This window comes from Mus musculus, chromosome 11 (assembly GCF_000001635.26).
Source record: "Mus musculus strain C57BL/6J chromosome 11, GRCm38.p6 C57BL/6J".
In the NCBI taxonomy this organism is placed as follows: Eukaryota; Metazoa; Chordata; class Mammalia; order Rodentia; family Muridae; genus Mus; species Mus musculus.
In genome coordinates, this window is record NC_000077.6 from 67,649,272 (window position 1) to 67,662,225 (window position 12,954).

The window sequence follows — 12,954 nt, forward strand, 5'->3', positions numbered from 1 at the left end:
CAGCAAAACTCCTGACTTATGGATCTAAATCAGTGGTTCCCAACCTGTGGGTTGTGACCCTCGGAAAGTACATATTTCCAATGGTCTTGGGAACCCCCAAACACACATTTATTTTTGTTGCTACTTCATAACTGTAACTTTGGTACTGAGCACTGCCTCAGCTCCTAAGACCATAGGTTACTAATGCCCTAAATATAAGTATTTCTAATTGTAAACCAAGTGGAAAAGGTATCAGAGTACCATTACAGTACCCCAAAAAAACACAAGTCCAATAATATTATCTATCATGTGCATTCTAGATTCTAATTCTTTAATGGTCCCCCAAATGCCTTTTATACCAGCTTTTCTCCCCAGGTCAAGAGCCATTCAAGTTTTTGATATGAAAACGTTGATTACTTTGCCTCTTTAGCCCTGTCTATCATTGTCTGTCCGTCCACCTCTCTCTCTCTCTCTCTCTCTCTCTCTCTCTCTCTCTCTCTCTCTCTCCTTCCTTTGTCTGTCTGACTGTCTATCTACCTCATCATCTCATGTGTTGAGATGCAACTAATTATTATACACTTCCATCATTTAAAATACAGTCTGGGACTACAGCTCAGTAGGTTATAAGGGGAGTGATCAACATCCAATCCCCAGGAAGCAAAGAGAGGGAGGGGGAGGGAGGGAAGAGGGAAGTGGGGGTGGTGCTCACCAAGCATTCTTGGTTGTTTTTAGAGTGCTCCTTGTGTGCATCTTGCATCACAATGGATTGTAGAGAATTCACATCCCTCTAGGCCTCCCCCAAAGCCATGGGCTGCTACTAGCCTACTTTCTGACTCCAGACTTTTTTTTTAAATGGTGCTTTATCTACAAGCAGGTCGGCTCTATGCAGTTCTTACTGGCTGACTGCTTTCTCTCCGATGTTTTTGATGTCTCTGTTGAGTGTGCTCAACTTTGATTCCCACTGCTGACTTGTATACCAGGAGCCGGGCGCTTTTGTCACCTTGTCTGCTCCAGTCTCTTTGTCTAGGCTGATGCCCCATGGCTTTTCTTTTGCCTGCCCTCACACTGACTTCTAGCTTGTTTTGAAGACTCCAGGTCGTTCCTTGTCTTGTAGGCCAACCTACATTCTTAGTCTGTTTGCTTTCTCATGCTTGGACCTAGGCTTGTCGTTTGACAGGCGTTCTGTATGGGGTGAGCTGGCTGCTTGCTGGCTGTTGCATCTCCAGGGAGGCACACAGTCGCAGGTCTGCCCCCTGTTGGGGAGGCCCTGGGTCACTGTAATAACTACAGATTTTTTTCATTTGTTTCCCTTTCTGATGGATGGGTAGCCCAGGGGACACCAGTGTGACACTGTGACTGTCCTGCCTCCTGACCATAACCACTCTGTGCCTTGAGTATCAGTGAGGATCACAACCGAAGTCCCTTTGACACTGGGATTTCCGAGTGGTAAACTCTATGTAGATTGTCATGGGTATCCTCCCGGAATGGTGTGTTCCCTCTGACCGCTGTGGAGTGACTCCCTTGTGGTCATTATTACTATTGAGCTCAGGCGGTCCCCCATGAGGACTATGGGGGTCATCTTAGACCAGTTCCTTTGACCTTTTGTCATATTTCCATCAGTATTTGAGTTCTCTTGCACCTGCTGGTACAGAAAGGACTCTGACGCTCTGTCTTTGGAATTAGCTGTTTCTAGGACTCTGCATTCCTATCGGTGAAGAGTAACAAACAACCCCCCCCCCCCCAGCAGAGGGTGACTCCTCTAGGGTTTCTTGCCTTCTGGTCCTTTATACCCACGGTAGCAACAGCAGCCATAGATAGACTCCGGCCAACGCCACTGGTCCCCTTCCTGCCCACCACCAATCCTGGGCTACATCAGGCACACAAGGAGAGTAACAGTGTAATATTGGTCCCTGACGGGGAGACTTGCAAAGAAGAGAATCTAACCCTGAGGCAGGTCTGCCCCTTTCTTGGCAGGTATGGGCTTGGTCAGTGTCTCTGTGTGGAAGAACCACAGAGAGACTCTTGTTCCCGCTCCTTCTTGATAGCTGCCACCCAGGGCTCTTGTTGTGCATCCTCTGCTTGTCGTCTGTACTGGGCACTTCTAGTGAATGTCCCTGAAGGGCAATGGTAGCTTGGAAGGGTACAGGCCAGGCCAGCTGGATACAGCGGTGGATTAGAAATACATATAGAAGATATTGTTGGTCACAAGCTTGAGGTCGGTCCACAGCATGTCAGGGTGGCAGAGGAGTTACTACAAGCACAGGTGACTGGATAAAGTGACTGAAAGCTGGTCAGGTCAGTGTGCCTCCAGTGAAGTCTCCAGCCAGCCGCTCAGGCCTGGGACTGACTGGAGCAGTGTAAGAACGGTCCATTTTACAGATGGAAAACCTGAGGTTCCAAGAAGTCAGTTCCACGGCCTTCATCTCAAAGTTAGTCATCCCTGAAATGGATGCTCCTCGAGACTACTTTTCAGCAAGAGAGCTAAGGATGGGAGTTTTCTACGAACAGGCTCTTTATTGGTCAGATCAGGGCAGGAAGTCTGTACATGTCTAGGATGCGCTCTTTTTGGCCTGGCTTGCTGAGGTCAGAACAGCCCACCCCAGGGGTTCACCTTGCCTGCGTCCCAGACCATGTGGCTTGAGGACGGGTGGAATCATCTGGCTTCCCTGAGGCGCCATGGTAAAGCCCTTCATACCTTTGGACCCATGCCAACCCCAGAACACACAGAGTAGTTATCCACAGTACCTCAAGGGAGCTGTGTTCAAGGGCCTCGTGAGACCCAGGACAAGTGACATCTCAGGGTTCTGTCTGGGGAGCTGTGGAGTTGAATCCTGAGCACAACTTCTAAAGTCTCAGAACTGAATAGTCTCATGTGTTAAATGTGCCTTTTTTTTTAAGCTGGCTGTTCTTGGCCATCTCCACCAACACAATTGTGGGACTCTGACGGTCACCTAGGAGTGCACGGGTAGTTAGGACTCTGGTTTCCTTGCTGACGATGGGGACAGTATATAAAAGGCACCCAGAAGGATGCTGTGCATATGGGAAGTCACTGTGGCTTCCAGGTACACTGCCAAGGTGGCTGGGCAGAGCCCATGTTCGTTCACCGTCTGACATTATGGACTCGGGGGGATGGGGGCACGTTCAGAATGAGATGTCACGTGCTGAGTCCTCTGTGCCTGGGGGAGGGCGGGGAAGGTGGCCTACAATCTGCCTTAACTCTCTGCTCCCCTGTCATTCCACTCCCATGCTTCCGCAACGTGGTCTGGTTACCAGCAGAGGGCAGTGGAGGGGTTAACTCTCCAAATCCCAGTTGGAAAGGAGAGGAAGGGAGACCTGGTTTGCTGTGGCTCTCTGGAGTCTGGGTTCAGCCTTCCTCCACTTTGCTTGGAGCCTGAGCACTCTGGAGCAGCTTGGGCTCTAAGATGCTGTTGCCTGCCCCAACCCAGAATATGGTGACTCAGGAGTTAACGACAGGCTGACACCCCTGAACTTCCCCACCTCAGGGTTCTTAACCAATCCCTCCACCCACCTGGGGAACAACGGGGATGGGGAAAAAAATGTCCAACATGGAGAACAGCTTTGATGATGGGTCTCACCTCTCTCCCCAGAACCTGGGATCCTCATCGCCAGGCAGGAAACAGAGCAAGGAAAACACCATCACCGTAAGTGGGCTCACTGTGGGCGGGGAGGGCTCCAGGGCTGGGGCTTTGGGCCACAGCTGGGGTTGTTGCCATGGCAACGTGGATCGCCAACCAGAATCGATGCTCACTGGGAAACAGAGAAGTTGCAGCCAAATCTTGGATTTTAGCTGAAGTTGCCCCCATTCCCTCCCTCTGTCAGTTTCCCATTTCACTTGCACTCTTCTGGTGAAGGGGTGGAGGAGGGCAGAAGGCTGTAACCAGGGAGAAGCTGTTTCTGTGTGGTGGGCAGGAGAAGGTGCTTGTGGGGGAGCGAGTTGAAGGGGGTGGAGTGTGCTGTGTGCAGAGATGTGACATGGAAATTACAGCCACCACGGGGCTGCTTTTGTTGCAGGGAAACTTCTGGAAGATGTCAAAGTTAAAAGCAAGAGAGAGCTCCCTGCAAATAGCATTTCTGGGAGTCCCTGATGAGAGAAGCTCCTGCCTAAACTCTCAGGGATTTGCCCCCCAGCTCTGGCCAGATACCCCTGTAGGGCTGGAGTAGGGTCCCCAACTCCTCCCTTCACACCCTCTGATGCGCTAAGGCCAGGACGTCTCTCTACTCTAAGGAAAGAGTTACTTAGATTCTCAGGCAACAGCTTAGATTCTCAGGCAGCAGCTTAGATTCTCAGGCAACAGCATCCCTGTACTCTAAGAAGGGAGCTGTTCAGATTCTTAGCCAACAGTAGAGATTTGAGAAGTGAGGTCTATTCAGTTTTGCTATCTTGGCACAAGCGTGGGGGAGACGCACACGGGGACATGCTGTCTTGGGCTCCTTGTCGCCCTATTCTGAGCTGCTCTGACTACCTCTGCAAAGATAAAAACCAACTGGATGTGTTGCTGTGCTTGCCCTGGTGGACCATCCTGCTTCGCAGGGACGAGAAAGCCAAACAAGCAGTAAGAGCAACTGCAATGCCCGCTGACACCTTGGTGTCCACTGCGTACACACCAGGACTACTCCCAGGGTTTCTGTTTGCCTCCTCCTGCGGGAGCTGTAGTTAATGGAATCAACCCTGCAGTGATTATACACCTGGACTCTAAAGCCAGAATCTCACTTATGCCATTTACAAAGTTAAGGCAAAGTTTGAGCAAGTTCCCCAGTGGTTTCTGGTGTCTGTCTCTGTCTGCAGAGCAGGGATGGTGAGGGCCTCAGGTATGGGCAAGTGGAGTCGGGAACGAATCGGTCCACAATTGTAAAGTACCTAGAATAGAGTCCAGCACACACTTTGTGCTCAGTATGCAACAGTGTGGTCATCACACGGTCCACACATGAGGAAAGTGGAATAGAGTGGCCGGCGGGCACTATGTTGAGGCTCACCTAACTAGGAAGCATCAAGATTGAAACCTCAGCTCTTGCCCACTGGCAGTACCCTTCCTGAGCTGACTTAGGGCCCGCGGGTCATCAGCCTGTTTTGACCTCCTTGTGTCTCCTGGAAACTGGGTTAGGGAACTTAGCCTGCTGCAACCACAACCTCTCTTCCTAGAGAATCTCAAGGAATCTGGCAGGCCTTAGGCAGGCCCCAGGTTTGGGCTTCTGGAGGCCTGGACCCCATGTCTCACACTGTTACCAAAGGCTGAAGCAAGGTGACAGCGTCTCAGGGCGGTTAGAAATGGGGAGAAAGGAAGAAGAGCAAATAAGAGAGAGACATTTTCATGATCTAAAAACAAAATCAGGAGTAAGGAGTGGGCTGGCTGGTTGTCTCAGAGACACACAGTGATGGAGCCCAACCAGAGTCAGGCCCCTACTGGGTCCTTTCACTCAGAGTTTCTGAGTATGGCCGTGAGATTCTCATTGGCTGGCTCACCTTGTACCCTCCTGCCTGGTCCTTCCCTCTGGCCTGTATCAGCGCATCTCTAGGATGGTCTGCAGCACAGAGCTGCTATCATGGCTTCTGGGACACTGTTTAAAGTGAGGACTCTGAGACATATTAGCAGTTGCTTTCTCTGGGACAAGGACAGAAAAGTGCCTTCCTTTCACTACTTCTGGAGGAAACTGAGCCAAGGAGAGACTGGCTATAAGTCACAGCAAGTGACAAAGAATATTCAGGACTGGAATCCAAGCCTCCCTGATGCCAACCTGGGCGCTTACACATACACCCCTTGGATACTCTTACCCCATGTCCCTTCAGGCTGGTGACCTGAACCATCCTTTCCCTCACCCAGGACTATGTCTCCATACGGAGCCCATAGCTCCATGTTCAAACCCTATAGAACGCAGCACTTCTTCAGAGGATGGGATGGCCCCATTTCTAGGAGGCTGAGACACCAGCTTCCCTACTTCAGGGAATATGGGAGTGTGTGGTGAGCAATTTCCCTCCCATCTAATCTGGAAGGCAGCGTTGCCAGGCCCTGCCAGCCCTGGGTGCATATCCTCGATCAGAGAGCAAGGACTGGGCTGGATCTGAAGCTTAGTGGCCCAAAGCTAGTTTAGAAGAGAAGCTGGCAGCAGCAGAAGGGCTGGCAGCCATGCCTGGGCCTCGTCCCTGCCATCAGCAGTTCTGGGCTGGCAGGTGGGGGCGGGGAGCCGTCTGATTGAGAGTGACAGACACTAATGGCTGCTCACTGCCCTCGGCACAAACTTGACACATCAGGTTGTAGGGGATTCGAGCAACAGTGACAGGGAGAGCACCAGGCACAGGACAGAGGAATTAGAGGACCTTGTGGCCCTTCATTTGGATGCGCAGTGTAACCGGTCTGGAGGCATGGCATCCTGGGAGGGAGCAAGTGGCTGGAGGAGAGCCATGTGGGGGCCTCTCCTATCTTCTCACTTACCAAGCCAGAGAAAGGCACACGGAGTACTTAGCTGCAGCCGGAGTTCCCAAACCATGTAACTCTGCAGGCTGTAAAGACACTGACTAAAGCCCTCCCCTGGGACACAGGCATCGCTGCCCCAGCTTCCCACGTCGGGCCCTGTGGGTGGGTCACACGTGGGTGGCCTAGCTAGGTGCCTCATCAGCTGCCGTTGCTCCCTTTGTGCCTCGAAGAGTGTCTGGGAGCAGTCCTCATGATCCTGCAGAATGTCTCAACTGAGCATCCACTGCAGAGGAAGCATCCCAGCTATAGGGGTAAGGTGTTTTCCCACATGTCTGTGGGTGAGGCAAAGGATCCCCAGAGGAGTTGGTGGGAGGGGCCATACCACCCACCTACACACACACACATGCACACACACACATACACACACACATATACACACATACACAGACACACACACACATATATACACACACACATATACATACACAGACACATACACACACATACACAGAGAGACAGGCACCCCCCCCCCCCCCGTTCTGCTTCCTGCTTAGCCCTGCCTTGGCCATGAGTAGGGCCTACCTACACTTTGCCCCAGGGTATAGGACAAGTCATGTGGGACAGGGTTTAGGATCCTAGTCTAGACCCAGAGTCCTAGTCTAGATTCAAGCCATAGCTCCACTATTACATACGAGCTGAGCATTCTGTGTTAGGTCACTTAACCTCTCTGTGCTCAGTGCCTTCCATGGCTGTTATGAGGAGTCCGTGAGTTCACCCATGGTAAGCACCTGGGGCATGATTAGCTCATGCTGAGCATAAAACAGATCCCTGGGCTGTCTACTGTGTACGGCCAGGAGGGTCGGAGGCCCTCATTGTTCCCAAGGCTTTCAGAGAAGACACACCTTTCCCCAGGGGTGCAGCTGTGCATTCCTATAAGTTGCCTGGAAATCACCAGGAGAGGGAAGGAATCTACCCATGGAAGTATCGGGGAAGGACATGTCCCACTTCCTCTTCCTGCCTGAGCACCGCAGTCCTGCTAATGGAGCCTTGTGGTTTGGCGACACAGGAGCCTGGCTATGAGGCCTGAAGGTCAGAGGGGCAGAGTCAGCATGAGGACTTGGACCACTTGTGACTGGCCTGTCAGCCTCTGTGCCTCAGTTCCCTGCCCTGTGCAGGTCTGCGCCATTTTCGCAGATGGACATTTCTGCCCTGATTGCTTCCTGGGGGTGACTTCATTTCACTGCCCTCAAGGTTCCCTCCACTGCTGTGGACTCTCCCTCCCTCCAGATGCATTCATCTCCCCTCCCCCATTCCCCAGTGTGGGGACACACCTATAGTCAGGCTTGGCTTCTCATGCTCTCAGACTTGCCACTGTTGACTTGTGGGGTCGAGGGCAGTCCTGAGGCGTTCCCTCCTGGGGCCACCGTCGTGGTCTGCCATCCTGTGCAGTCTCCACCACTTGGGGCTGGGCACTCACGCAGAGGGCACGTTGTACTTAACTGCTTCCGCAAGGCCCCTCTTGCTTCTGAGCCAAACTCAGCATGCATATGTGTGAATACACATGCACTCACACAGACACACACACACACACAGAAGTACTCGCATTTGCACACACACAAACACACACATGTGCCCATAAACATGCACATGCACACACACGCAGGCCCCTTTCCTTTCTGGAACATTCTTACCTCTGCCTAGCTTGCCTGCCTCCTCAAGCACTATTTCATCTAAGAGTGGTCTCAGCATCCCCAGCCCTTCCTGTGGCCTCAGCATCCCGTGCCTACCCTAATGAGAATTGTATCCCAAGAACCATCATCCCTTAATTATCAGGCTCTTGAGAGCAGATGCTGCACTGCAGACCTAGTACCCAGTCATTGCTAGAATGACGATTTGTTGGGTCTCCACTGTTTGCCTGCTGTGGCAGAAGCTAGGAAAACCCTGGGGAAGGATGCTCTCTGCCTCTCCACCTGCCCTCATAGACGGGCTGTCAGGAAGGAAGGGAGTGTGAAAACGCCATCAGAAGTAGCAACACCGACATATGTGTGCAGGGTGCTTGGGAGACACGGCATAGTAGGGAATCCCAGGGTAGCACATACCATGGAGGGGCTATCTGGCAAACATTTAGCTCTGCTGCCAGCCTGACCTGAATTTAAACACTCTGTGATCTGACTTCCTCAGTGTTATGCACTTCTCTACATGACCACCAGGGGGAGAAGGGCTCTGACGTCTCTGGGAAGCCCCTTTGAACTAACACAAACCAGAAGTGACAGAGACAGTAACCCCGTACCCCAGAGCTCCTCACCAGGGCATCCTGAGAGTTACAGGGGCATCAAGAGTTGGCAGCTTCTCCCACTTCCCACCCTCACTCCTGCCCTGTGGCCATCTTCCCGTGGCTCTTCCAGGGCCATACAAGGGGCCTTCACCTTCTAGACCCCCAAACCTTCTCGTCCCTGCTGTAGGCATCTGTTGAGAAGGCTCTGAGACCCTGGGGCTTGCTCATTATTCTGTCTTCCACGGGTGGGTGCAGACCTTCCTTGGGTATCACTCCTCCCCTGCAGCCTGGCTTGGGAGCGCTGCTTCTCACCAGTAGTCACCCAGGCCTCACCCAGAGCCTCTGACCACACACTCGGGCTAGGACCCACCCATCTGTCCTAACAACCCCTCCCAGGCGATGAGGTGCCTTAGAAATCAGTCATGCCCGCCTTTGAGTACTGTGGCCACTACATACCAGGTCCAGGCCTGTGAATTCACCTAGCTGGGGACCCCACCAACTACACACTGAAAATTGTGTCTGTACCCAAATTAAGTATTATAAATCTAGAGCTGGTCAGAGGGTGACTATTTGTAATATGCAAATACTGTACCCTTTTACATAAGGAAGCCTTGGCATCTATAAACTCTGCCATCCACGTGGGGCTTGAAACCATTGCCTACCCCTCTAACCCCCAGATACTGAAGGGCAATAGCGTCTTAAGTCTATGGCTTCCATTAGTTAGTTATTAATTTACATGTGGTTGTGCGTGCACAGTTGTATGTACATACCTGAATGCATGTGGAGACCAGAGGAAGACACATCTTTCTCTATCACTCTCTGCCTGATTCCCTTGAGCTACTATCTCACTAACCAGTTCGATGCCAGATGTTCTCCTGCCCTTAAGTCAGAGACCCCAAGTGCGATTCAGCTGACATAGGAGTCTGCTGGTTGCACATAGTGTTTTGACTTTGCTTGGTTGTTGTTGGTGGGTTGGGGGGGGGGTGTCTGTCTCCTTTGGTTTTTAACCCTGAATTAATTGCTGTCACTCAGAACTCAAGATGGTTGACACACAAACCCTGAGCTCAGAGTCTGGTGACACAGGACAGGGATCTTAATCCGCCCATGAGATATATGTCCACAGCCCATAGACCCTGCTCATGGCACAGGCTGTTTCCCTCCCACCCTAGTTGTAGATTCTGTGTTCCAGGGGTACTGGCTGTTTGCATGCCCCTCCTAGGTGAGAGCTTGAGAACAATCCCCCAACCCCTGGGGGTTCCTCCTTGGCTCTTCCTTTCAGCACATTGGCAGATGCCTGGTCCGTGAGGAGAGGTTGAAGGGAGATGCCTTGGGGTAGGGGGTGGGGAGTTGAAGCCACAGCAGTAAGAGCAGCAGTAAAGCCACGCCCACAAGGTGTGGACAGCTTGGAAGTAACACAAACTTGGCTGGATGGAACAATACTTCTTCCCGTGCTTTCTGATCCTCTTTCCCCTCCCTCCACCTCCCAATAGGTGCTGTTTCCCTAAACAGTCTGATGTCTGCCTCCACTCATATATACATACATGTATCTTCCATGCAGCCTCTACAGGTGTCTTTTGTGTATCATGCAGGGTCTCTTTGTCTAGCCCAGGATGGCCTTGAATTCCTCAGCCTCCCAGGTGCTGGGAACCACCACCTGTCTCATCTCATTCTTAGTTACAAACTTCTCTCTGTTGGAAAGTGCCAGTCTTCTGGACGAGCCTTTTACTGCCATAGATAGTGTGTGGTGGAAATCAGGCACCCATGTCCCTGCACACATGGGCAGATAGATCTGCAACCTAGTCTCTCAGTCAAAGGATCTAGGCGTTCACAACTGCGATAGATCCTACTAAACTCACACAAGAGAGGTTCCCCTCTTTGTAGCCCCTAGAATGGGTGGGAAGGAGGGCCTGTTGCCACTTACTTGAAGTAGTCACTGGCTGCTGGATCATGGGAAGATTGCTGCGTACATCCCACCAGAATGTCTGTGGGGAGGCCTCCTCTGTGCTCTGTGCAAGTTGACCCTGCACTGACAGCGTTCTTTTCCCAATTCTGTACCCTGCAGATCAACTGTGTGACATTCCCTCACCCGGACACGATGCCTGAGCAACAGCTGCTCAAGCCCACCGAGTGGAGCTACTGTGACTACTTTTGGGTAGGTACCGCCTCGGGTGCCCTTCACTGCGACCCCAACAGGAACATGCGCCCAGAAGGGTGGCAAGGGCCTTTCTCGGTGAAGCCTCGAGGTATGGTGTTGAGTGTGGCATCTCAGACAGGACTTTCCTTTTCTAGATCATTCCAGCAGTCCCAGGGAATCTGTGTGGTTTCTATTCACATTGACGTGGAATGCAAAGAAAATGGACAGTCATCCCCTTCAGTGCTGGGACGGAGGCAGGAGACTAGAATTGCTTTTAGTAAAGAAGTCTGAGCTCTAAGCCTTCTCGGCATTGCTACGAGTGGCCTTGAACTCGTGTTCTGGAAGTTGAGTGCAGACAGGGTTATATAAACTGCCTCTTTTAGCATCCACACTCTCAAACTGTTGTGAATTGCTTAGTGGGCTCAGAGCTGCCCGTTGCAAGATGAGAAGTTTCTGCAGGTGATGGGTGGCAGGATCCACCACCTCAGTCTCAATTGGCTTCATGTCACTAAACTGTACAGACACGTAGGAGTGACGACCCAGTCAATCTTGTGTCCTGTATATATCACCACCATTAAAATGTTGCCTTGATGTACATACACGCTCTCACACCTCAAAAATGCCAACGCTAGTACTGAGTACTTGCATTTTTTAAATCAGCAGGGACAACTGACTTCCGCAGTTCTAGTGGTGAAGGGGTCATGCAACCTTGACTATCTATGGAAAACTACTAAATCTCTACAAGGAACTTTCAGGAAGACCACAAGGAACCGTCAATAAATACAAACCTCTATCCACCATGGCACAGAATTATCTGCCCTCCTTTTAGATTTCCTAAATACCAGGCAAAGGTGCTTTCTTTTTCTCCTAAATCATATACCCATTAGAAAGTACGTGTAAGTTCCTGCTTGCCACTGCCAATCCATCTTACAAAATAGAGGTTTGGGGGGGCATGAGAGGTGATCTGCGAGAGAGACATGCATGCAGGCATAAGGAGCCAGGAAGATTTTGGAGGCCTGAAGGAAGTCGCATCTCTCTATAGTAGGGAGGTATTGAGGGAGTTTGAAGGAAAAATTGGGTATAACCTTCTCTGAGTGTGTCGAAGATAAGAATGGAAGGTGAGTGAGCTGGTCAGGATGAATGGTGACAGCAGTAGAGAAAGACAGAGGCAGCCATGTTTGCAGAAGTCATCTCTGCGCCTCTAGGGACCAAGACATATCCTAGAGAGGAGACGAGTAACTGTAGGGCTGGGCAGCACATGTAAGCCTGCCTACTGCTCAGTAGCATCCTGGGGAACCACATTTGAGAGCCTGTGCCCTTCTTTTGCTTGCTCGGTGTTATGTTGAGACAGCTGGCTACCCCGCACATCTGCTTCCAGGGGCTGGGATGGCAGGCGTATACCACCATGCTCACTTGAGGGTTCTCATTTTATTCTGAGCTCTAGCAACTAGTCCGTCCCTTCTTAGTGGAGTTCCTCTCATGATCATCCAGGCCTTTTCCTCTTCATAGAAACATCCTCTCACTCGCAGAGTCATTGGAGCACACTGCTCTTGCTGGTCTGCCTTTGAGCCAATGAGTCACTCAGCCCGTTTATCCCAGAGAAAGGCGTGGTTGGGCTTGCTCTTTTGGGTGATTTCCTTGCTTTTCCATCAAGATGGAGCATTAAGAGAATTAAAAGAATGAAGTGTACACATCTTCAGTGCCCACTGGGAAGCCTCTGTAGGGTGTGCGTGATGGCGGTCTCCCTGTCGGGAGAGGTGTCCATGGCATGCCCGGAGGCTCCTGGATCAGCGTGGCTGAGGGGACAGTTTCACTGTGCTCAGAACAGGGAAGAGGGTTCATGAAGCCCTTCACAGTGAGCAGGGTTTCTGCAAGCAGCAGCAGTTCCCTGGGCTGATCTGGAAAGGATCCGAGAGATACTGCCCGCCCGCTGATGTCTTGGGCTTTTGTTTCTTCCCAGGCGGACAAGAAGGACCCACAAGGCAATGGCACGGTGGCTGGCTTTGAACTGCTGCTGCAGAAGCAACTGAAAGGCAAGCAGATGCAGAAGGAGATGTCCGAGTTCATCCGGGAAAGGTGAGCTCAAGGCCCGTGAGGACCCACCCTGGGCCCTAAACCCCAAGGGGAAGGATGGC

At 51.6% G+C, this 12,954-nt stretch overlaps 1 protein-coding gene across 14 annotated transcripts in view; it reads left to right on the forward strand.

The window, feature by feature from the left end:
- Gas7 (growth arrest specific 7) overlaps positions 1-12,954 on the forward strand; it is a 235,736-nt gene that overhangs the window by 196,015 nt on the left and 26,767 nt on the right. For all 14 annotated transcript variants that reach the window (XM_030245562.1, XM_030245564.1, XM_006532202.2 and 11 more), the window contains 3 exons: positions 3,588-3,641; positions 10,748-10,837; positions 12,780-12,895. In XM_030245562.1, the coding sequence (XP_030101422.1) occupies positions 3,588-3,641; positions 10,748-10,837; positions 12,780-12,895 (260 nt within the window). The remainder of the gene's footprint in view (positions 1-3,587; positions 3,642-10,747; positions 10,838-12,779; positions 12,896-12,954) is intronic.